Source organism: Pyxicephalus adspersus, chromosome Z, assembly GCF_032062135.1.
Source record: "Pyxicephalus adspersus chromosome Z, UCB_Pads_2.0, whole genome shotgun sequence".
Classification (NCBI taxonomy): domain Eukaryota; kingdom Metazoa; phylum Chordata; class Amphibia; order Anura; family Pyxicephalidae; genus Pyxicephalus; species Pyxicephalus adspersus.
Window position 1 is genome coordinate 78,629,507 of NC_092871.1, and position 26,902 is coordinate 78,656,408.

Sequence of the window (26,902 nt, forward strand, 5' to 3'; positions counted from 1 at the left end):
TTTTTGTGTGCTCTGGCCACATCACCCCATGTAAAAAGGTACATCTCACCTTGTATGGTTGGCTGCGGACGCTCTGTTCTTTCCACATACTATACCAACGTTCAAATTACTTTTTTTTTCTTTCCACCTAATTGGAGACTTAAATCCATTCTACATCTATTACTTGGACACTCCAAACAACCTTCACCTTTCACCAATCAAGTCATTGCAATCTTGCTATACCATCAGGATAGGATTTTTCTAAAAACAACATCCATTTAAATGGGATTGTGTTCTAAATCATAAAAATTCCAATTAGTCTTCATTTTCTGAAGGTGATTCTTTTTACTTTCAGTTTGGCTCTGCACTGCAGCCAGGAGGAGACACACACTGCAGCCAGCATCAAAGACACACACGCTGCAGCCAGCATCAAAGACACACACGCTGCAGCCAGCATCAAAGACACACACGCTGCAGCCAGCATAAAGGACACACACGCAGCATCAGATATCTGGAGCTGTCTTATAAACGGGTGAGTGTCTTATTTTAATTATTTTTTTAAAAATCGGGGGTGGCTTTAAAAATGGGGATGTCCTAAAATCGGGGAAACACGGTAGAAGGGATATCCACCCTTCTATATAAAATGATAATTGTGGTAATGTGTCTGCTTTAACTGACACCAATGATCATTTTGGCTAAGGGTGACGTTTGCTTTCCACTGGCCGGCAAAGTAAGAGACATTCTTCCTACTGACCATCATAGTAATGTACTATGAGCGGTGGATGTAGGAATTATAGCAGGACGAAAAACTATTTTTAACATTTACCCCATGTTAAAAAGGTCACGAAAAGCTTATTTAAATGTACTTTGATTATTGGGAACAAACTGGTAACTTTCATTTGTTTTTGTTTTTTTTAATAAATTAGAACTGTCATAAATCACCTTAAAAGGGGTTTACCATTTTTTAGCAATACCCATCCATATACTGATTAGCTGTCTGTAGAGGTAATAAAGCTTGCTGCTGTAACATTTTCATCCTCTTTTTGACTTCATGCAGTACTGCACTGGCTCTGAGGAGCTGTGCACCGCCGATACCTCCTCACGTACTGGGACTGTTTAATTGTACAGTCTTAGTAATTAAATTTCACAAAGGGTATTTAAAAATATATACAGAATGGACCTCTGTGTTTTGAAAGTGAGTTTTGTTGCGGTCTCATTTGTGCAATAGCATTTCTTTCTTTTGCCTGTGGAAAGTAATTTTGTACAAGGCAGGGATGGAAGGTTTGTAGGAACAGGCGGGCTCCAGGGAAGAGGGTTACACTGAGGACAGAAGATGTTGTTCTGCTCAGCATGCCTGGAAGGCCATTCATACTTCTTACTCACTGTGAGCTCTCCAGCCACATGCCTGAGATTCTGTGCATAAGTTGCTAGCTCTAGGGAGCCATGTCCCAGCAACTGCCTTCCACAGAGCCTGATACATGATCAACATGGCTCTACAAGTTGCTGATGGACATAAAAAAGATAATAGAATATATTCCAGTGTCATTTCATAAGGCCTGCTTATAGCTGAACACTGTCAAATGTGTGGACTGCTCAAAAAGCTGAACAACAGAGATGTGACCAGATTATTATCGTTATTAGTAAATAGTATATAGCACCAACATATTACACAGTGCTGTACATTAAATAGGGCTTGCTGTACCTTTAAATACAATCTTTGAGAGAAAGCCTTTATTTGGCAACTTGCACCCATGCAATATATGTTTCTCTAAAAAATATTTTATTCTTTCATTTGTATGGATCTGTACTTTTATGAAACAGTCTCTAATTGACTATATTATATAACAGAGATTATGTGTAGTCAATTATTATATATTATTATTATTATTACACAGTATTTATATAGCGCCATCATATTACGCAGCGCTGTACAAAGTCCACAGTCGTGTCACTAACTGTCCCTCAAAGGACAATCCCTCACAATCTAATGTCTCTACCATAGTCATATGTCATTAATGTAATCTAAGGTCAATTTAGGGGGAGAAAATTAACCTCGCTGTATGTTTTTGGGATGTGGGAGGATACCAGAGTACCCGGAGGAAACCCACGCAGACACGGGGAGAACCCAGCAAACTCCATGCAGATAATGTCCTGGCTGGGATTCATACCTGGGACCTAGCGCAGCAAAGGCTGCAGTACTAATCCCTGAGCCACCGCGCTGACCATTCTATTAGTTTATATTTAAATATTTGATTGTGTTGTAAAACAAATTGTTGTTGCAATTGTAGATCGCCTCCTCTTGTTGGAAGCAGACTAAGATTCTGTGAAACGCGTAGAAACAGATGGGAATCCCTTGCTTTAGAGAATTTCCAGAAAGAGATGAATGTTGGTGCTAATAATGTTTTTATTCTTGTTTGGCTATATATTTTATTGTATGATTTATAATAAAGTGAATTGTAGCTTTTTAACCATTGATTTGGCCTGAAAAGTCCCATTATTTAACCAAAACATTGTTTTGTAGTTTTAATCTTTTGGGATGTGGCCTGGTCTATTATAATTCTGAAGGGGTCTAAACTATACCATATGTTGCAAATAACAGATGAATACAGACAATGACACCGAAAGAGGAGAGGATGCTGCTCAGATGAGCTTGTAATCCAAGGCTACGTACACACGTCAGATGATTCTTGTCCGATATTTTCCTCAGGGCTGAAAAAATTTGGCGTGTGTACAGCGCTTGTCGTTTTTGGATCCCTCCTGGTGGATCCACGGTTGATCTCAATTAAAGTGAAGGGGAAAGTGCACAGCGGGGTGCTGCTCCATCATTCTCCCCTCTTCATAGAGCAGAACGATGCTGTATGTACAGCGCTCATTTATGCATCATTCAGTCGTGAAAGATCCTTTCCAACAACAATTATTGACCGTGTGCACGCAATCTAAGACTAGTTGAAAGAGAAGCAACATGGAGCAAACAAGGGACCTGTTGATAAGAGAAGAGAGCAGAGTGACAGTAAAATAAGCTCATCAGTCTTATCCCTTTACTGAATAGATTCTGAATTGTTAGTTAACCGCAGCAGTTTAAAAAAAAAAAAAAGGCCTCCAGCCAGACAGGGCTATGGTGGGTGATAGAGATTTGCCAAACTTACAACTCGATTGACAAATATACAACTCCTTTAAGCTGCGTACGCACTTGCAATAATTATCACTGGAAATGAACGACTAACTACCGATTGTCTGATAATGCACAACGACGCCGACAAACGAGGATTGTCGCTGGAAACGAACGACCGCCCCAGCGGATCTGATTGAGCGTCGATCATTCACTATATTGTGTGTACGGTCGTTCAGTGATCGTGGATGGTACTGCAGTTCACTTTTTCCTTTACATGTCACTCCCTGCAGCGTTCAAACGATCCTATCTAGCGTGTGTACACTGTTGAAGGATTATATTTAAACAATCGTATTGTTACAGCATGTACAGAATTGTGCACAATACGATCGTTCAAAATAATTGGGCATAATCGTGCATAATCGTTAGTTGTACGTTTTCCAATCATAATTATTGCAAGTGTGTACCTAGCTTTAAGCCTTGTAGTTAGTCATTTAGCCTAGAAGGTGATGAATGAGATAAAATATCAGCATTGTTCCTCACTCCTGCAAGGTTCCTGCACTCCAGTCTTTCAAAGAATAATCATAGAACACTTGCAGTGCAGAGGGAGCCCAACTACATTGTCAATTCGCTTTAAAGTGTATGTGCAATCAGAAAAAAACTGGTAGTCAGAGAGAGCTTGGAGCCTATAATTAATAATTAAAAGAGAGTGAAGCCAGCCTATATCAGCAGATTTGGGTGGACTTGACCTTTAGAACTGTCTCCATTGATATATCAAGGAACTTTACTTTAAAATGACGTTATCCAACAAAAGTGACCTAGTAATAGTCACTATTACTCATGCATCATCTAGACCTTCCTCATACTAAAGCAGTTAAATATGTTCAATATGCCAGAATGAAGTGAAAGAATGTAGATTCTGGCAAACCAGTGGGCAGACCTGCAAAAACTGGGTTAATCCTTATGGATTTCTAAAGCTGTCGACTGGGCATAGGGAGAATTTAAATACTAAATTATTGAATGTGACTTGGCAGACTGGCGTCTCTGTCTCCGCTTTTCACAGCAACCACAAACTCCTTGGCAATGGATCCAAAGAATCCAACATGTCTGTAATCTAATTACTCCAGCCTCCTGTCCATTCTTTTAGAATATCTTGCAATCTGTTGTAAGTAAACAAATATAAAGCTGACATCACTACAGATGGATGCAGCGGAAGGTTGGATGGGGAGGAATGCATAAGAGGAAACATGGACACTTTTCTCTAAGGAGCTCGGACCTTAATATGGAGCATTCATGTAACAGTTTATTCCCATTTCCGCATGTCTGACAACTTTTGCATTGTGTTTAGATTTGACCTTCACCTTTTCTTTCACCAGCTGAATCTTCTTTATAAACAGGAGGGAGGTTTGTTTTTTCTTTTTTAAAGTGAACATCATTAATTTAAATTTCTCTCACTTTCTGCTAGCAATATTCACATCACACAGCATTGCTGGTTTGTAGGTGCTGAAATATAAGTTTTCACATTTGCTTACGTTTATGTTCATTGCTTTAAAACACTGACTACTGTGATACGGGCATATCAGGGAGGCATAGAGCTTTAACCCAGGTATAGACTCCCCACCTATTTTAAAGTTTGGGTTTCAATAAACTATTTTTAAGCATTTAATACATTTCTCAATTTTACCCTTTTCAATTAGCCACGTTCTAGTGACCGATCAAACTCATGGTAGATTGAATAAGGTAGGTTGCTCATTCTCTAATTAGCGAGGATATTGGGTTAGACAAGTAAAGTAGTTTCAATTCACTACAATATGCCACATGTAAAGAAATATGTTTTTTTTAGAGTTCCGGCCACCCCTAACTTTACTCATCTAAAACTTTCTTATTTTCTGCTGTAACTGGACTTTTCTTATGCAGCTATAGATCTCTGGTATTTCGTGGTCTTAGCCAGCTGCATTGGATAGCATGAGTATCTAACAAAGCTGCTGACTCTGTAAGTAGCTCCAAAAAAAAAATCAATTTCTCAGCAAATTGGACACAATACATTTGAAAAATCTGTGCCACAGACCTTTCATTGACTGCAATTCATTTTTTAAATCATCAAATAAGAACACAAACAGAATCATTCTGTAGTTGCTACATAAGGCATGATACCAGTTATTGATCATTTAAAAAAAACAAAAAAACCCTTAGGTCTTATCAGACCAGCTTCTTCCAGTGCTCCATGTTTCCAGTTTTCATGCTTATATGCTCTTTGTAGACTCTTGGATAGGGGTTAGCAATGGGATTTTGACTGGTCTTTGGCTAAGCAGCCCCCTCATGTCATGCACTGTGTATTCTGAAACCTTCCCTCATGGCCAGGATTGTTTTTCCTTAGCAATTTCTGCTGCAGTGGTTTTTCTATGGAGATTATAGACCAGATGGGTTAGCCCTTCTACCTTAATGAGCCTTTGACATCCCTCACTTTGCCACTGGTTCACCAGTTGTTGTTTTTTTTTGGACCACTTTTTGGAGTTACCAATCAATATATACTGCAAAAATCCCACAAGTCCTGATGATTTTGTAGATGCCCTGACCCATTTACTTATCCATTACATTTTTTATGTTTTTGACAGATTTAGCAATTTTAACAAGAACATCACGTTTTTTTTTCCCATTCCCCATCTGTGTTTTCTATTTTTTTAGTTGATGGGTATATATGATAGACAGTAACCCAAACAGTAAGTATTCACCACTAACTAATCTTAACGCGTACCTAAACTCAGAATTTTCACTTTACATAAAAGGGTAGACAGTCCTTTTATGTAAGGTAAAAATTCTGTTTGTTTTTTTTAGGTACAACACCCTTTTTTTTTTTTTTAATTTTCCATCGCCTAGGAGTGGAAAGCATAAAGCCTCCCAGGATACCTACGTCACGCATCCCGGGAAGCTCTTGGGTGCTACTTCTGCGCATCCCCGAGCATCTCAGACATGCGCAGAAGGAGCCCTTTCATCAAAAGGGAAAAAAACTGCCAATCTCACGCATGTGCAGCGAGATTTGCAAGTTTCTTTCTCCATCTACGTAACCCGATCTCGGTCTATTTTGGGTGACGTAGGAAAAAGTAGGAGAAGATGGCAGCGCCTGGTGCGCCGGCCCGAAGACGAATGCCGGAACGACGCAGGACCTGATGGAAGAGACCATCAGACCAAACGACTTCTCTGCGGGTTCGAAGGTAAGTGTATTTTTTTTTGTTTTGTGGTGAATTTTGAGTTTACTTCCTCTTAAAGTCATCCCCTAGCATGCCCTTAGACCCTTGCACATCACACTTTAGAATGCATTGCCGATGCCTCAACTTTTACTGTAAGCTATATAAACATTATAAAAATACGAAAGGCAATATTTTTCTAATTAAGGCCTTTATTTTGTCCCATGGGAATATATGTCCACCACAGGATATAGTAATGGCCTAGTGGGAAGAATCCCAGAGGGAGGAGGAGATGGTAGCCACAGGCATCCAACAGACCACCAACACAACTCTTTAGGAAATTAGGTTTAGAGGTACAGGCACCAGGACACCAAGTATATTAATCCTGCTCTTTCTCACAGAAACATTTTTAATAACCCTTGTTTGTGGTGAGTTTCTTTCTATGTCTAGCACAGATTGACATTTCCTTTTATCATATTTTTTGCACAGAATTGTTTGTATCCCTTTTAGAGAGAAGAACAACCTCAGATAACTGAAGCCTTCCTTTAATGGCGACAAATATGCTTCTTGTTTAGTTGGCAGTTAATGTGGCAGTAACAAAAAAAGAAGTACATTCTGGAGTGTCCATTTGTCATATACCAGATAGCTGTGTCTCCCTGGCTGGCCTTGGCCATAGCGAGTCAGACAGCTGGGGTGGGCAGGAATCATTGCTGTGTGTTTGTATGAATTTTGTCCTCCTTTTCCATTGTAGCAGTTTGGCTCCTCGGATGTTATTGTCCTGCCAGATTCATTACTGGCTTTGTTCAAAGGTTGCCTAGTTCATTGCCGAAGCCACTAAATTGTCGGAAATTGTGAGTGTCAGGCAATTAATCAGACATGATTCACATTTTCTTTTTCTCTTTTTATGTGGAATGTTGAATTTTTCTTAGTGGGTACTAGGAGAAATGTTGAGCAAGATTTGGGGGGGTTTCTGTTATGACTGTGTAAAAGAAGTATGCAGAAATGTAATTTTACTCATACTTCAGCCAATAGCGAAGTCATCAAAAAACTACCTGTTTTTGTAAGCTTGTGAGTTATCTAGACTGTGGCTTCCAAATCAGTATAAGAGTTTTTGGGTACAATATGTTTGTATAGATGTGTAGCCATTACTAAAACAATGCCCAGAAGAGTTTTTAATCTAAAAGGAGGGGGAAGTAACACAGAATAGGGGGGTAGATATGAAATGGTGGGGTTTTAAGAGACAGAAGAAGATGGGTAGGCAAGTTTGAAATAGAAATGGGTTTTGAGTTCCCTTTATGAGCAGAAAGTAGGAGCAAGCTGAATAAGATGAGGAAGACCATTTCAGAGAGTTGGGGCAGTTCTAGAAGAGTTTTGGAGCTGTTTGTGTGATGAGGTTATTAATGAAGAACTCATTAGTAGAGAGCTGCTAGGGGAGTATTTTTCTATCAGATCAGAAAGGTAAGTGGGATAAAAACTGTGAAGGGATTTAGAAGGCAAAGCACAGGAGCTTGAATTTGATTCTAAGATGAAATTGAAGCCAATGAAGAGAACTACAAAGAGAGGCAGCAGAAGAGGAGCGCTGGGAAGAATGGATGAGTCTGGCTGCAGCATTCATAATAGATTGTAGAGGAGAAAGTCGGGTTAGAGGAATACCAGAGAGGAGGAGGTTACAGTAGTCCTGGTGAGAGATAAGAGCATGTACAAGGAGTTTGGTGGTCTCTGGGGACAGGTAGGGGTGAATTTTGGAGATGTTGTGAAGGTGAAAGTGGGAGGACCTGGAGATGTTCTGAATGTGGGGGATAAATGAGAGGGCAGAATCAAAGGTGACGCCTCGTCCAGGAGAGGGATGGATAACAGTGATATTAACAATTAGGTATATGTCGGGGCGAGATATGGAATTTGAGGGGGAAGATGAGTTCTGTTTTATCCAAGCAGAGTTTCAGAAATCTGTAAGCCATCCATGATGAGATGGCTGACAGGCAGCGTGAGACCTTATCTGGGACTAAAGGAGACAAGTCGGGTGGACAGATATTTTTGAGTGTCAGCAACATACAGATGGTACTGTAAGCCAAAGAAGGAAATGAGATTGCAGAGAGAGGAGGTGTACAGAGAAAAGAGAACCGGTCCAAGGACTGACCCTTGGGGAGCACCAACAGGGAGGAGAGGAGGACTATGCGCCCCTAATTTGCAAATCTAATACACTGATGTTTTTTTTTTTCCTGGCTTTGGACTGTTTGTGTGAATTATCACTGGCCTCCCTCAGCCCTGTTACTCTGGATGAAGTCCCCTCTCTTCTCTCATCATCTCCATCTACTACCTGTCTGCTTGACCCAATTCCCTCTGATTTACTCTGTGCCCATTTCTCCATCCTGCCCCCATCCTAACTAGAGAAAATAGTTCTGAAAGTTTATTTATTTTGCTTTTTTAGGATAGGCAAACATTTTTTTTGAAAATTAAGGTTATTACTTTCCTTTACTGCTAACCACACCAACGAACACAACTACGATCCTGATAAATTTTACCCTGAAGTTCTCTTGAAGACTCTTCCTGGGGTGTTGTTCTCTGGTGGTCACTCATGGCTCTTCTTGGACCCTCTTTCTGACCACACATTACCTTAATAATATATATTTTTTTATTAAATCTCTCGTAGACGTGATCCACTAAACAATAACCCTGTGCTTGAAAAAAAAGTGACCCCAGACCGCTGGGGCGCAAAGCTCCTGACAGGGGCTGGGTACTAAGACCATCCAGTTGAAGCTGGAATGGGCCTACTAGCCTCTCTGACTGAAGTCAGACAGGTTCTGTTCTCTATGGGACGGCATAAGCAATCCCAACAGATACTAGGCTGGGAGCTCTCCCAAAGAGGGACTCCCAGTAAGAGAGAGTACCTGACCATAAGGCCAAAGCACTCCCTAAGACTTCAGGGCCAGCCCATAAAGAAATAGCACCCTCCATCAAAAAGGCACACAAATACCACACCAGTGGCATAACAGAAAAAATACATTAAAAAAAAAGTGCTCAGTACAAAACACACTGGGCAAGGATAAAAAATTGCCCATCTGCACTAGCCACAGCTAATGCAGAATGAAAGTGAAAAAATGCTGAATCAGCAGGTGGCGTGCCTGTGTACTAATAAATGAACAGTGTGTTCACCACTTCCCAAAAGGAGATTCAGCTGCCTCTCAAGACCTGATGGCGAGACCAAGGGTTCCCCGTTCCGACAAGCGGGACATACTGCCATCTGGGAGCTCCTTATCAGGGCCGGACCCATGCTTCTCTCTGGTGGAGGGATAACCAGAGGGATTAGCATAGAGCGGCCCTTTACAGAGCATCACCATCTAGCTGTCCATCCTAGCAGGCGTACTAGTCCACTGTATTCTTGTCAGGAATACAGTGCCGTTCCTCTCCTGCACACTGGAGGGATTAGGTACTACACTTGATCTTAGCAAAAAGGCTGAGAAGCGACATTACCGTAATAACTTAGAGGTCAACTGGAGCAACTAGGGGGCGCTGTGGGGAGAGTTTGACACTCCTAGAGGTCTCAGTTTCTCAGCAGTCTTTGGGAGATGGTGTGAGCAATCTTATGCTTTGCTGATTATTATTTGTATAATGACTGGGTGGTTTTAATATGATTTTTTTTCTCTTTCAGCTTTATGTGTCATCAGATAGCCGATTCAACACACTGGCAGAGCTTGTCCACCATCACTCCACTGTGTCTGATGGACTGATCACCACACTGCATTACCCAGCTCCAAAACGCAACAAACCCACTATTTACGGTGTGTCACCCAACTACGACAAGTGGGAGATTGAGAGGACAGACATCACTATGAAGCACAAGCTGGGCGGCGGTCAGTATGGAGAAGTGTATGAAGGTGTCTGGAAAAAGTACAACTTGACTGTGGCAGTAAAGACTTTAAAGGTATACTTTTTTCCCTTTGTCTTTTATTGTTAATGTGGGATTTACATGCTTTGCCAAATGAAGTCTTTTCTTTCTTTTGACATTGAGTGTCTGTAGCACAATGGTAAGCATTAGTGCCTTGCTGTGTTGGGATCCTCAACAAAGTTCCAGCTGTAGAATTTTGTTTTAGCTAATTTTGGGGGTTTCCATACCATGTTTAATCTTGCAGCTTCAAATTTAGACCACATATAGCAGTTTCGGTATGGTGCACATAAAGTTCATCCAGAAAAACCATACCAAAGTAAAACAGTAGCACTTTACTTTTTCTTACAAATCAACCCCACCATGATGACTTTCCCCTACATCCTGACAATCTTTTTTTTTTTATATGCCAGGAATAATACAACCACTACTGTACCTTAAGGGCACTCAGATGTGAGTGCTGCAAGTCTCAGGATGGCAGCGCTGATGTTCTGCCTCTTCCTCTGGTCATTTAGAAAATAAAGGCAGGGGCTCTTTTTTTTTTTTTCCAAGAGCTTTGGAAGTAGAGAGAGAGCTATTGAAAAAAAAGTTTTTGTGTTAATGCCTTAACCCTGGTTATTATACCTGGATTTAGGCTGTGACAGTAACTTAACCGTGCCTGGAATTTGCCTGCCTACATAATTTGTTTTAATTGTATTTACCATTTATTATTGTATTTGTATTTGGCATTTACAGTATTCAACAGCCACCCTGCCATATTCAGACTGGATAGGATTGTTAGTGAACAAACCTCCGGCCTGCATGTGCTCACCTTGATTGTTGGACATGGTAATGTAATGATCAGAAATCATGCTGCTTCTTTCTTGATAGCTTGGGGGTGACTTGAGCTGTCATATAGAAGCTGGGTTAGGGAACCAAAAACATGCACAGGTGCATATTCTGGAACATTGTTCTTATGTCACAGAATTCTGTACCTTTGTATGTTGTAAGCCAGACTACAAATTCTTGGGAGTTAAACATACTGTTCTGTTTCTGACAGGAATTGAAAAAGGGCTTAAACTCCGCTCAGCTTGCAGCCTAAATTTAGCACAGTTAACAGAGGTGTGCTGACATTGTTTGTAGGTTTAATTGAAGCCTCAGGACAGCACACCTGCTGTTTCTAAAGGATGCGGAGAAATACGAGATTATACAAGCGGACAGCGTTCAGCATCTCTCTGCCCAGGGGCTTCATTGAAGCACAGGTCTTCTTCAGTCGCGCTAAACTAAGGCGAATGCTGATGCCGTTTCTGCACTTCCCAGACGTCTGTTGTGCGTACTCCGTCAAAAAAAATTTCTTTGCATTTAAGAAACTCATGCCGAGTGAAAATATTTATTTGCTCTGTGTAGGAATGTATGCAAAAGGCTGGTGCATTATTTTAGCTTCTAAAATCTGCATCCTCAAAATTACATTGGTGTATTTAGGTCATTCTAACTACCAAATCCATTCGTTATGACTGTGCTAAGCACCTTGCAACCACAGTTATGATCTTCAAATGGGCCATGCCATTGCCCTAGCTGAAAACAAAAAGCCCCTCTTCAGAGTTCAGCAGTATTACACCCTAGCATCCCTATGGATGTGCAGGATTGAATGGTACTATTAAGTGAAATTTTACAATTCGTGCTACTGAGATATCCATAATTTAACCTTAGGTTCCATTTAGCTTTTTGGGAATAACCCTAGATACTTACAAGAGCCAAGGTATCAAAATTTGGGTAAATCCTATGGAAGAGCAATAACATTTCATAATCGGTTTACAAAATCATAGTTTACTGTAGAATTAAATTTCATGGCATGTTTTTACATTCAAGCAAAACTTCAGGCAAACCGCTAAATACACAGAATAAGAAGACAAGAGCGGTTTTAACTGCCAAAGGATTTATTATTATGACTCTCGGTGTCTACGATTTAAATATATCTGACCCACAACACAGCCCTATCTAGCAGAGAGGGGACCTAATTTTTTTTTTTTTTTGCTTTAAAAATACTTTTACAGCTAAGTCAACAGGTTACATACGGGATAGGGAGTGTAGGTTTGTTCCTAAGTTGAATTTGTATGTAAGTCGGGACAGGTACATTACTTTAATAAATGCAATTAGGACAGATGTTTGTCTCAACATAATATTAGGCAACATGTTGTATGTCGGATGTCCTTAACCCAGGAACTACCTGTACATACAATTATCTTTGTGCTGGGGCAGTAAGAAGAGAAACACAAAACTGATGAGCTTATCTCTTCATTCTTCTGTCTCCTCCTAACAGTATTTTACTTGCACTATTGCTTCCTTGAGCTGTTTTCCCTCCCAATATTTGAGATCTGCTCTCAGTCGACTGCAAGAGGGTAATATCGGGCCAATTGTTGTATTACAGATTTGCATAAATATATTTTCTTTTATCTGAATAGAGTTTAGCTTTACATTTTGAAATTTAGGGAGAAGTTTGGAAACACATAGCTACTAGTCTAGTAGTGGTCACAATATTGATTTCAATATTTTGCCTATAGCTTTGCCCTTCTGTATTTCAGATTGGGTATTTTTGTCATGATCTATAGACCAGATGGTTCTTGCCAGATTTTATATCTCATGTCTGTGGCAGCAGATGCCCATCAGCCTACAGCTAGAAAAGCTTTCCCTACAGTTACTATCCTACAACTGAACTTGTCATGGGGAAAAAAAAAATCTTACAGCAAAATCTGTACTGAACTATAAAGCAAGAAGCCTGTATATGTAATGAACAAATGGGGGTGCTGGGGAGAAACTGTAATTAAAACGTATCAACAGACGAGGCTTCTTTTTATTTCTCTTGTCAATAGAACAGCAGATTAGGTAGCCCCTGCTGATACAATGGCAGGGCACAAAAGGAACAGTTTAAAATTAGCTTAGTAGGTTAAGAAGAAATCCTTGTTCAAATATACAGTCCAATAATTTAAATTGCCCCACATTTTCCCTAGGGAGATCAAAGAACTAATATCTATTGATTGATAGAATTCAACAGTCCTGTAAGCTGCTGCCACCTAGTGGCCGATCTTGTGGCCTCCTCTAACTACTGCATGTGGACATGCAAAAAGGACTTTTTGATGTATGGTTGCAGTAGAAGACCTTCATTCACCCAGTGATGTTTATTGGGAGCTCTAAAATGTGCTTACTGTGGGTTTTTCTCCAATAGATCACCTAATGCAGTTTTACATAAACCTCAGATACAGTGCTATATAATAACAGTTCTCACTAATGTTTTGCTGCACATTTTAATTAGTCTGTCAGAGGATCTCCACTGGAATTAGAGTGCTGTGTTAAAGTGCTTGCAGCAGCTCTTTGCATGCCAACAAAGCCATTGAAACAGAACCTACAAACCTGCTATTTTTCTTTCTTGTTTTCAGGAGGACACAATGGAAGTAGAAGAGTTTTTGAAAGAGGCTGCTGTGATGAAGGAGGTGAAACACCCCAACCTGGTACAATTGTTGGGTATGTACATTAAACAAACATTTGTTTTTTTGAAGACTCCCTCTCCTTTTCACTTAATCTTTACTTGGAAATGCATACCTAAAATTAGAAAAAACTAAATCACAATATTTTGGTTTCAGTTGAAAAGGGAATAACATAAAATATAAAATACAGATTACAGATCATTACAGGTAACAGAATGTGTATAAAATGAAATACAAAATCTTTAGAACTGTGACCTAATAAAGTACAAACTTTACATCATTGTGTTACATTTGAAGTTATTGATACCTGCATTACTTTGTTATCAATATGATCAATATATTGTAAAAATTTGTAAATTACAGTCTAAGAACTGGTCATACAAGGATTATAAAGTAGTTAAAGCAGTTCTAAATTATACAGTAAAACATTTTACCCCAACTAAACAAGGATAAAACATAAACAATACAACTACTCTTAAAAAGAAAAAGGGAGGGGAAAAAAAGGTTTTCCCAGAACAATCTTAAATATTTGTAAAATTATATTGAGCGCTGACCTAGATGGTATTCACACCAAATATAAATTAGGCATAAAGTATGCCCTCCAGGGTTCCACATGTTAGAGATTTTTTCCTGGGTGTAATACTGGAAAGCTTTTCATTGAAAAATGTGTTGTCTACTCGCTTGGAGACTTCATGAAATGGGAGAGCTTGGGTTTTCCATTTTTTTCCAATCGTGTTTTGGCCGACATAAGAATTATAAACACATAGCTGAAATTGAACATTAGTTAGATTGGAAGGTTTAAACTGTAATAAGGCAAACCAAGGGTCCCTACATACAGGCTTAAGAAACAAGGTACTTAATAATCGAAATATCCTATCACAGAATCTAATGACTGAAGGGCAGGTCCACTAAATATGGAGTTCCATGCCCAACTCTTGACATCTCCAGAAACTTTGATAATGTCGGGGATGTATGTCCCAGTCTGGTTGGTACCATATACAATCTCATAATCACTTTGAATGTAGATTCCATGGTTACAATATTAGTAGAACATTTAGCCATTTTTGCCCAGTTATTGAACCATTCTTCATCAGATTTTATATTGCGTGGGTCCCTTTCCTATTGGGATTTATAGAAATGAAATGACACCCTAGTCAGGTCAGTCAACTTAGAATACAATATAGTAAATTGTTTTGGACATAAAGGTGTTCTGAAACACATATGTTCAAATAGTGTTAATTTAACTGAGAGATCAACCCCTCTGATCAGAGAGTGGATCTAGTGTCTTAGTTTTAAGTAACGAAAGAATTCCTTACTCAGAGCTTAGTGGGTTGAACTTTTCGTTCCCAGGAGAGAGTATACCATCCCGTAATTATGTGCTGGCCACCAATTAAAAGCCGCTGCTGATTCCAATCCTGGTAGAAATAATGGATTGTGTTGAATTGTAAGAAGAGCTTCAGGTGTGTGGATATTAATCCTCCTGAATACCTGATTCCATCCCATACACAAATATTTGTCTTAAATAAATTGCAGTATTTTGGTGAGTTAAATAAAGAAAATAATAAAAGTAACAGTTGCTTCCAGGGGAAAAAAAAGCTGCTTTGCAGCATCCAACCTAGGCAGACTAGATAACATTGCTTGTGACTAACATTCATCAACTGACTTGCAGAGTCTGTCAGTTTCAAACAGACAGACCCTGTCTGGGAGACTTTTTGTGATAAGATGATCAACAAGGTACAGAGAAAGCAGAAGCTACATTTCTACCCTGCACATGTGGCTGTCCTGATGTAAAATTTCACCTTTTTTTTTTAAGAATTGCCAGTCTTTTGCTTAGGTCATAAATCATCATTTGGCTGTGCCCTTCTTACATTAGAAACTCAAAATGTGCTGAGCAAATTAACAGCTGGATAGTAGACCCTAAATTTTCTGTACAACTTTTCTGAGTGCTGTGGCTGACCAGCCTATTAGATCACTGGACGTGGTCAGACCTCATTGCCTTCTGGACTGCACAGTCGTATTTTTTACACATGGTAGAGCTGCTATAAAAGGAAGATGACAGATTAAATCTTAAGCATGGTGGCTCAGAGGTAAGTGCTCTGGTCTTTGCAGCGCTAGGTCCTATTTTCGAATCTTGGCCAGGACTCTATCTGCATGGAGTTTTCAGGTTCTCCCCGTGTTTGCATGGGTTTCCTATGGGTACTCCGGTTTCCTCTCACATTCCTAAAACATGCAGATAGATTAGATGGCTTCCCCCCAAAATTGACCTTACACTGAATTAAAGACTATGACTATGGTAGGGACATTAGATTGTGAGCCCCTTTGAGGGACAGCTAGTGGCATGACTATGGACTTTGTACAGCGCTGCGTAATTTGATTTTGCACTATATAGATACCGTGTAATAATAATATTACTGACATCAGATAGATGTCAATTACTGTCACTACAAACAAAATTTTCAGTGACAGATAATTGTTTGAGTCCAGTGCACACAGTGAGTGCTGTTCTGTTCTTTGGGGAAGACAAGTGAGCAGCCCCAGGGGCAATTGATGATCAACATCGGGGGACCACTGTAAATATGACCATTACTGTCAGGCGGCAATCATCTAAAATGTGTATGTAGCCTAATAAGTAGGGATAAGTAGATGATGTTGGTACACTGCCTAAAAATTGTTTTGAACAAATAAAAGTTCTTGCTAAAAACAGTTTTAATAAAGTAGAATTGTACTAACTTAACCTCCAGCAATGCGTCATCTACAAGCTCCCCTCTCTGACATCTTCCTCCACTCTTCTAGGACTTGGGCATTGTTACGTAGTAAACCCTGCTTGTTCACCCATGTTTCATTTTCTACAAACACAGACATTTTACATATTGATAAATCACTGTAATTATTCAAACGCAGTCTCCCTTTTTAATCCTCATTGGAAATATTCCTACATCATGAATTTTCTGTGTGCATTCGGCTAAATGGAGTTGGAGTTGAGGTGACACGCAGCAGTTCCTGTTGGAAAGCACTTCAGACCAAGAAAGGACTGACTGCTATCACAGTTAAGGCCTTGCCCTACATAGCTTGTGGTTTTCTGGATTCATATGAATGACCTAGTTTTAAACAAGCTTTAGTTGTCGCACAAATGGCCTCACATTTGTCTACAGAACATTTTGGTTTACATAGGAAGGTGCCTAAGCCCTCTTACTGCAAATCAAACACTAAACATCATCCCTTCACTGCCCTCTTACCTGTTGTTATGAGGTGTTTGTGCTAAAATGCTTTGTTTGATTTTTGCCAAACGTGCCGCTGTACATTATGGCCAGACATATTCAATTTGGTCTTTTCTGTCCAATAGACTTGGAAGTTCTGTAAGTCTTTTGTTTGTTTAACCAAACAATTGGCAATCCTCTTGAATTTTTTCCATTTGTAAAAAATCTTTAAAAAGATAAACTTTAAATTGTTGGGAAATGGTCTTTCAACCCCCCCCCCATGACATTGTGTTAACACACACCTGAATGCTCTAAACCAGCAAACTGCAAAACCTTTGCTAGAGGCGGTCACACGTGCTGATAATTAATCAAGTGCATTTCATTGACGGAACCTAGCCACTACTTACTTTTAACACCTATGGAAGATGTAAGGGTGCAAGGATACGAAATGAGGCTGTGTATTATATCATGTGTTGTTGTTTATGGTATTTACCTATGTTGTTCTGATCTGTAAAACCTTAGAATTAATGAGGGTGTAGGGTGTACTCTTTGTTTCTCGTGGGTGCGTGCGTGCGTGTATGAATATATATGTAGATATAGATATACATATACACAAACAAACTGAGAAAGCAAAAAAAAAGTTTGACTCTAACTTTAATTTTTGACTGTTCTAGGGGTTTGCACAAGGGAGCCCCCGTTTTACATCATCACAGAGTTTATGACATATGGTAACCTGCTGGATTACCTACGGGACTGCAATCGGCAGGAAGTGACAGCTGTGGTGCTACTTCATATGGCTACTCAGATCTCTTCTGCTATGGAATATTTAGAGAAGAAGAACTTTATTCACAGGTAAGTGACATAATAACCCACAGTGCAGGTCAAAATATCAGTAACTCTATTTTCTCCTAGAGAGTAAATCCTTTCAGACACTTGAAATCTAATGACCTCCAAAAGCTTTCCACTTTTTCTTTATATTTTTGAGATGGACATATGTTATAAAGTAGCACTGTTTTATAGTAAAAGGATGGTTGTAACATGAGCTTCTGCTGAACTGACTAAATACAACAATTGAACGCTCCTACCACCTTTGTCTTCAGTACAAGGGCTTAAAAGGTTTGTTGTCCATGCTTACCCCTTTTAGTGTATTTTGCTCAATGACAATACAGCTTCAAGCAGAATAGAAGTTATTTGTGCATTATGTCAGCGTGCAACTCATCCCTGAGTCAGCCACTGTGAAGAATGTACCTAGGTGTTATAAAAGGTGTGATATGGGGGATTTAATGTGTACTACCTGTAACTAAAACGTTTATAGTACAGCAGGTAAAAAAACTACCATTCCTGTTGGAGCTTTCATCCTCTTTCTTTAATCAGGTGGGTGTTGTTACAGCAACAGAAATTGTTGGAAAATTCAACATTTTATAGTTGTCACAGAAAAAGCAACAGATGAAAAACCATTCACTGGGGACACCTGCTTGTTGACTACAGTCTAAGGATTCCTCCATCCTTGGGAGAGATTTCCTGTTGTATTTGCAGGACAGGTGATGAAGGGAAAACTGAAAAACTCCCAAACTACCTATGAAAAAAATAAACTACAAATAATCTTTAATGCTTGCTAGTGCATTTAGTACAATGTGGTGAGAGTTTACTGTTTCAATGCCTGCCTGAAAGTTACAACCCTCTCTTTGCATTTTAAAGGGAAGCCTCCACATAACATGGGATCTGCCAAACTGAGTTACCAGTTACTAAACACAGATTTGAAAAGAAGGAAAACAGAAGAGGTTGTTTGGCTAAAAATAATTTTGTAGTCATAGGACATAATCATACATAATTATTAATAAATCACTTGTTGTATCCCAGGCCCATTGTATACTCATGAGATTAGGATATACACACTATACGTCAATAACTACTTATGTGCATAACCATGTCAGTCTTTCCACCCAACGCCTATCACCTGTATTGACTTCTTCAGGGGTATCGCAAGGACATAGAACTCGCAGAACAGTTTGGCTTATCTATGCGTTCTTGCATCTATTTGCATAAGTTCCTATTGGTAGGTATAGACAATTGTTCCCAATGAGATGGTATCTTCCCACTTGGTAACAACTGTCCTTAGGAATTGGGTTGAAAAGGATCAAGTATATGTTCCAAATTTCCATTGTTGACATCCAACAATAATGCCTTAGATTTGGTTGCCGGCAGGCTAAGGATGTTACTGGGAACACTGTCATGGGGTTTAGTGCTTAGTTCCAGCCAAATGGACAAGTTACCCAAAAAATTTTTTGTAAGCAATAACAATCTTACAAAACAGATGGTCGTATTCTCAGAATACACATACATGCATTTGTGCCAGACATTAAAAAATGGATAAACTAGCTACTGATAATACATAAAGATTTTACTGGTAATATTTTGCTGTTCTGAGCAGCAGATGAGCATTTGGGTTCCCTAACTTACAATGCTGATTATAGCCTATTGTTGTGTTTTGAATGTTCACATTTAGCAATTGGGTATTATTGAATTGCAAAAACACACTGAAGGACAATGTTCAAAGGTACTCTTTGAAAAAAGAATTTTAGATTTAGATGGTAATGGTTGAAAAAGAAAAAAAAAAGCATAGGTACCCTGGAACAAGTCTGAGATCTCAATAATTGCTAATAAGTGGAAAAAATTTGCAAGCTGGGTTGTTGGGGGTCACTAAAAAATTGTATATACAGTCTCATGTCTCTTCAGCACAAACAATATCTCTCCCTGGCTACTTCCTGATTACAGCTGTAGCTTATAGTCAGATCTTCATGATATGGGGCACTGATTCAATAATTTAATGTAATCAATCAATAAGCAAATGTAATCAATTAAAACCTAGAAGTGGCCTACCCCTAACCAGAGAATACTGATCCTCATATGGTTTAGGTCTGCTATAAAGTTACAGCCAAACTAAACCAACAAAACTCACCTTCTTCTCTTTCCTCACAGGGCACCAGTATCTTTTTCTCTTTTCCTGAAAATGAACTTTGTCCGTCTTGATTGACCAGGATAGGTTGACATAACTCCCGCACAGTTGTGCGGTGACAGATACCCGGAATGGTCAGGCTGGTAGGTGGGATTATTGCAGAAGGGACATCACCTGTCCTTTTTTGCAAAAACGACCTGCCTTATTGGTGAACTTTAGTTCAGCTTTAGTCTACCATGAGAAATAAGAAGGCTGCCATAAATAACCTCACTCTAAAATTGCTAGTTGCCTGGCTCAGAAGAAGTTCACTGATGTGTAGGTCAGAATACCTTAACTGCTGGTTCTAGTCCATTGTTGGTATGACATCTGTCCATCAATGGAACTTATAAGGAACAGTTGAGTACATTTCTGTTCTAAATCCCTTTTGACAGCTAGCGATATAGAGAAAACCTTCTCATAAGCACTAACTCATGCAAGCGACAGAGGTTAGCTGGTGTTAGCTGGAGTAGGATATGAACCATTGACTGGATGTGTATGCAGCTGTGGGCTTCAGCAGTCATTTTAGAGAGGACAACATATTGATTAGGTAGCAGGCTTTTTAACCTTCAATATTGCACATGGAAGCATATATTTTCTCTTTGCAATAAAGTGACTGTAGGCACCCTAATTGGAGTTTCTGATTCCTCTGTATTAAATTTTTCACTCCTGCTGTCAGAATAGGTTTGATTTTCTGCCATGCAGCACAATTACTTTTATGAGAATTGTAGAATTATGCTTTCAGGGTTTCAATAAAACAGTGCCAGGAGCATAATATTTACGCTTTTGTAATGTAAATTCTGATTGGTTGCTATAGGTTAGGGTACTAATTTAAATAATATAAGTGTGCCATGCACTTTTTGTGCTCACATAGCAATAACAGCTTTAGCGTGATTGGAGTCCAGACTGCGCCATACATACTGAACATAGAATTGTATAATTGGAATTGTGGAGCAAAATACTTTGGTTTTCAATATTCAGGTTGTATAAGCCAGTTCATAGAATTGTCCACTTATCATTGTTTCTCATTTGATTATGCACTTTTTCGACACTCCCTGTGTTCTGTTAACCCTGCCTGTATTTCATGTAAAATCGGTCCGCCCTGTAAAGCATCTGTGCCACTGAAAAAAAAAAAAAATCCAGATAGCAAAACTATATCAAAACTATAGCATTTATACTTGCCTCCAGCATTTAACACTTGTAGAAGTGTTCCGCTGTCACTTTTCTCACATACATTGGTTCCCTCCTCTGACATTTACATCAATACAGGATGCAGCAGTGACATAGGGATTGGAGAAAGAAACCAAAGCATCCACTGGGGAACTAAAGCATCAGGATTAAACCTGAAAGGTCCAGTACACTAACCTTTAATGATTCTCTGCCTGATTATAGACGACAAAAAAAAATTAACAATGTGGAAGGCTGGGGGAAAAAAAACGCTAGATTTCTCTCTTTTACCTAAAAAAAATTGTATTCAGTAAAACAAAGTCTGCTGTGTTAAAGTAGAACCCCTGCCAAAAAAAGCCCATTAAAATATAAAATGACTCAACCAGCTTTTCTGTAATTTGTAGCTTTAAGCTTTTTTTCTAGCTTTAATGTAATCATTTAACCCACTTCTTCTTAGCCCAGAAAATCCTAGACCCACCCTGTGAATGGACAAAAAAATAAGCTCATCTCTGTCACTCCTTTTCCTATCATCGTGCTTTTGAACAACTGTTCTTCAAGGAACATTCTGGGAGTACTGCGTTTTCTTTTTAAAGCAGACCTTAACTCAACATTTTTTCTTTACATAAAAGGATAGACAAACCCCTACGTAAAAAATCAAAATGTTTTAAAATTTTTTAAATGCAGCTCCCTCCAAAAAAAGGGGTGCAGCCCTGCTCCTTTCAGTCTTGATTGCCTCGGTGAGACGAAGAAGAATTCCAGGACGGCGCGGGACCAGATTGAGAAGAGGTCAAGCGCTATTGAGGGATCTGCGGAATTAAACTGTGCTTCTTTAGTTTTTTTTTCACTTTAGTTCTGTTTTAAACTTTAGCCTTTGGACTGCAAAAAGCTCATCAGCTCTAATTCAAGTACTTTTACTGCTTACGTCTAAGAAAAAGATTTTTATTGTAATATTGATTACAGAGCTGTCTTAATTTGCCCTTAATAGCCGCCTAGAGTTCACCTTGAATGAAAATGACCTGCTGTATCCTGTGTTTTTTTTTTTGTTTTGTTTTGTTTTTTTGCCCAACTTCTATGTAATAATTTATTTCCTAATATAAAAACTTTTTACATCAGTTACAATAGCTTCATCAGTAACAATAGCCAATATGTTTATCCCTTGGCTTTCCCCATCTGTTAAAGTAGTGCAATGTGTTCAATGTCTGTGGAAAATACAACGTGTCATGTGGTAATTCACTCTGAGACTAAACAGCCATTGCAGTACTTTGCAATCTTTGAAGCTTCTGCGTAACGTTCAGCAGACTACATAGAAAAGTACACAGCATTTATACATACAAGATATATTTTCAGTGACATTTGCAAAAACGTTTGGAAACCCTCCCTCTTGCCAATCATTTTTAAGATGTTCACAAAATGTAGTATTTAGTATACATAATTAGCAGTTAGCCTTCAATGAAGTCTTACAAAGGTGCTGGCATTGCTGTTAAGGATTTTTCTTTCTCCTCAACAAAAATACAATTTTACATTATTATCTGCTATTATAAATCCATTTGTTCTAACAGAAAGAAAAAAACTTTTTGAATTATTAGCTTTTTAACTGAACCCATTGAAGTTGAGTAGTAGGCAAAATAAAAGTTTGCTGACCAAAAGGTGTAATTACAATGTCATAGCTTGCTTTTCCCCCAAACTCCCCGTATTAATATCACTATTCAAACACTTAAGTGCTGAAACAATTTTCCTTGTTGATTTGTGGGGAACAATGCAAAGACCTGGCATAGCTGAAAGCTGCCACACAGCAGGCAGGCTCTCACCAAATGCTTTTTTATTGTAAGTAAAGAGAATCGTCTTCTCAGACGAGCAGGCGGGAGGGACAGCCATGTGACGGCCTGGCATTTTGTGTCTTTGCAATGAAATTGGAATTTTTTTAAATGTCAGCGCTGCAAGGAGAGCTCCACATTGTTCTTTCTCGCTCCACGATACTTGTTGCTCAGCTGTCTTCAGGTGAAAAACAGGACAACGTTATGTTTTTGTCAGTCTGCTTAATGGGACCGTGTCAAAAGGTCCACCATGTGTTATTAGGTTCTGAAGGAAGCAGCAATTCCTGAATTTTTCCCATAAGGCAGCAAATACAAATAGCTTTGCCATCCTGGAGTCATCATACAACATTTAAGTTAGGAAACGGTTGCTCATTCAGATCCTAATCACGCAGGAATTTTGCTTTCAGACATATTTCCATCAGTGAGAAAGTCCTTTGAGCTTGAAGCATAATGCAAATAAAGAATATGTTATAATGACAGCATTTTCCATTCCCTGTAGCTGAAATCACAATGTTTCATGTGCATTGCAGCACGCAGGGTTCATGCCTAGGTGTGAATGGGTCCCTGACCGTAAGTATGTTAATTTTATTTTCAAGGTAGGAAATGTATTCTAAAGGGGGAAAAGCGAAACATTTAGGTAACAGCTCTCAACATCAGGACCAAAAATTCTGTGACCAAGATGTCTTAGCGTAAATGTGATTGAATCTGAGGGGATTCCTTAAACCAGTCCCATATGGACCATGTCAGCTTAAATGGTTCTGTTCGGTCATTATCCTCTGTCACTAGCATCGGAAACGTTACTTGTTTCCAAGATTGTGGGATTAAGGCCCTAGCAGCTGTGAGAAAATGGCAAAGGAGGCCTTTCTTAATAGGTTTAAGAGAGCCTGTGATAAATGAAAGAAAGGTTACTTGGGGATTATGCGGGACCGAGGACCGGGTACACATATTAAACAAATGAATTACTGACTCCCAAAACTGAAAAATAGGTGGGCATTCCCACCATATGTGAAGTAGTTTCCTCTTTTGTGTATGGCAGCGCCAGCATCTATCAGACTGTTGAGCGGAAATACGATGTAGGTCCACCGTAACAGTACCATCTGGATAGAACTTTATAGTTTCTTACTTGGGCTTTACACGTCAATGCAAGTTTATGAGTAAGTATGAAGGATTTCTCCCACTCCTCGTCAGTTGTCAACCCTTGCAAGTCTCTTTCCCAATATCGTGTATTTATAGGAGGGGCAAAGCTGGAGTCCCCAGTTAGCAGGCCATATATTACCGAGATTACATGGGTAGGGCGTATGGTGGAACTGAGCATCTTTTCAAATTCAGTCAAGCCTCTGCATATGAAAGACATATCAGCGAAACAAAGGATGTTAAGTGTCTGTATGAAAACCACGAAAGCATTCTACCAGTATTGGGTATATTCAGGGAGGCCAGAGAAGGAACCTAGCCATTGAGCAATATATCCTTAAGATATCAGTCGTCTTCGCCCGACCCAGATAAAAAGTGAGATGTACCCATAGCTGGCAGGAATGCCAGGTTATCAAAGGTGTCATGGGACCAGGTTTTGTAGATAAAGAGCCTGATTTAATAGAAACATTCCAAACATGTAGGAGGTCAGAGGTAAGCTCAGGCAATGGGGCAGTCTTCACCCATTCTTTGGAGTCACCATTATGGAACCAATCCACTACTCGCACTAATACCAATGCCCAATAATAAAACATAATATCAGGAACCACCCTACCTTCCCTCTGACATTCGGTCTGGCCATTGTACGAAATGCCACCCGGGGTAGCATCGACTGCCACAAAAAATGGCGAACTAGACTGTGCAATTTACGTATAGAGATTGTGACTGTTTGAAACAAATACAACAACTTTGGAAGTATATCCATTTTAAGAGTGTTGACCCGTGCAAACCAACCCAACGGTAGAGAGGTATATTTTTGAAATTCAGATTTGAGTTTACAAAGGGGAGAGTAATTGTAAGAGAACAAATTAGAGAAGTTGGAGGTTATCATCACAACTAAATATTTATTTGCCTCTTTGCATATTCTAAAAGAAGTGTTTGCTCCAAGAGATGACATTTGGTTAGTGTCTAGTGTAATATTAAGGATCTCATATTTTTAGTAATTACCCTTAAAATTACTAAAAAGGCTGAACTTCTCAAACTCCGACAAGATAGCAGGAATGGTATTATGGGGGTTGGGGGATGAAATATAAAGAAGCAGGTCATTGGCGTATAATGACAATTTATAGTGTGAGTCACCCAGCACTATCCCTCTAACATATGGGTTGTGGTGTAGGGCAATAGCCAAATGCTCTATTACCAAAGTGTGGAGTATTGGGGAGAGAGGGCAACCTTGTCTTATTCCATTCTGAATATAGAAATAATTGGACAGAACACCATTAACCCTTATTCGAGCCCTTGTTAAGGAATAATGTACTGATATTCTCGCAGTGATAGTAGGACCAAGGCCTTCTTGCCTTAGTGATGAGTACAAGAATTTCTGACTCTATCAAAGGCTTTCCCCATGTCAACCGAAAGTAGGCACACGGGTATGGGTGGCATGAGCATATTGACACCACAAAATAGTTTTAGTGGTATTATCTCTCACCTCTCTCCCATAAATAAATCCTGTTTGATCCTTATGAAATAAGGATAGCATGTAATGAGATAACCTATTTGCTTTCATTTTATTTCAACATCCACATTTATCAGGGATATAGGTCTGTAGTTACAACATGCAATATGGTTCTTGCCTGGTTTAGGGATAACAGTAAAATGTGCTTCAAGGCTTTGTGGTAGGAAGGGAGAGTTTGTCAATTTTGAAGAGAACACCCTAGTCAAGAAAAGAACTAAAGAAAGAGCGTGTGTCTTGTAAAATGGAGGAGTAAATCCATCGGGTCCTGGGCTTTTACTGGGTGGAGTTGCTTTTATCGCCGCACTAACCTCCTCCTCAGTAAACGGGGATTCCAGAAAGGTTATTGCCTCTGAATTTAGTTCTGGGAGGGCCAATTCTGATACATATTGCTCTAGAGAGGGCGGTGATATTGGATCCGGATTTAGTTGGTATACATTAGAGTAATATTTATAAAAAGACCTGTAAGATGTCTTTAGGGACAGATGTGAAATTACCGGTGGAGTTCTGGTAGCGGTGTATGTGGCAGGTGTACATGGGTGCAGTCTCTGTAACGCAGGTGAGCTAAGTCAAATAATTCAAGTAAATAAATTCTTGCTGCTGTCAATTCCAAAAATACATCAGGAGCCATATTTTGCTTATGCAACTGCTCCAGTAAGCGTATCTTATCAGATGTAAGTTTGAGGTCCTGAGTCCTAATTATAAGTCCAGCTCTATGCTGTATTAGGACCCCCCCTAAGGACAGCTTTCATAGCTTCCGATTGTGTCGGGAGAGAGAGGGTGTCTGAGGAATGATCCCCTAGGAAATTAGGTATCGTGTCTAGGACTGCTGCAGCGCATAGAGGGTCCTTGAATAGTGAATCATTACACTTCCAGGCCCTTTCGCTAGGTCCTGGTTGTGGGATTTGGAGAGTCAACGTCACCAAAAAATGATCAGACCAGGGGCAGGAATCTATAGGGGCAGTTGGGTGCCAATCAAGTGCTGGGTGACTCACTAATATATAGTCAATGTTGGAATACATTGAGTGCGAGTGGGGAAAAAAAGTATAGTCCCTAGTAGTTTGGTGGAGTGTGGGCCAAATGTCCATCAACCTAAGCTCATACAGTTTTGATTGGATCGGGTTACAGAGAGATGGGATCCGGTTTGTCTGGAAATGGGTCTCTTGAAAAAATATTTGTATTCTAGCTTTATGTTGGGCGTATAATAGTTAGGAACGCTTGTTGGTACTATTAAGGCCCTTGGTGTTGAGAGAATGAAATTTCAAAACATGAGAATGTGTAGTGGGTGGCGACATGAGGAGAAGGGAAGAGGTCACCAGGCAGGCGAGACGACTAACTTCTCATGCGTTGGGTGAAAACTAAGGTGGGATCAAAAGTCCCAAACTACGAAGTAGACAGTGGGCTTTTGGGGTGGGAAGTGTTGGTCTGTGGCGGGAGGAGGTGAACAGTCAAATCTAATCCTGCTTGAAATGCC

The 26,902-nt window shown here is 39.5% G+C and overlaps 1 protein-coding gene across 3 annotated transcripts in view; it reads left to right on the forward strand.

Moving 5' to 3' along the window:
- Nucleotides 1-26,902, forward strand: part of ABL1 (ABL proto-oncogene 1, non-receptor tyrosine kinase) — a 163,746-nt gene that overhangs the window by 117,456 nt on the left and 19,388 nt on the right. For all 3 annotated transcript variants that reach the window (XM_072430246.1, XM_072430245.1, XM_072430244.1), the window contains 3 exons: nucleotides 9,923-10,195; nucleotides 13,570-13,654; nucleotides 17,489-17,666. In XM_072430246.1, coding sequence (XP_072286347.1) covers nucleotides 9,923-10,195; nucleotides 13,570-13,654; nucleotides 17,489-17,666 — 536 coding nt within the window. The remainder of the gene's footprint in view (nucleotides 1-9,922; nucleotides 10,196-13,569; nucleotides 13,655-17,488; nucleotides 17,667-26,902) is intronic.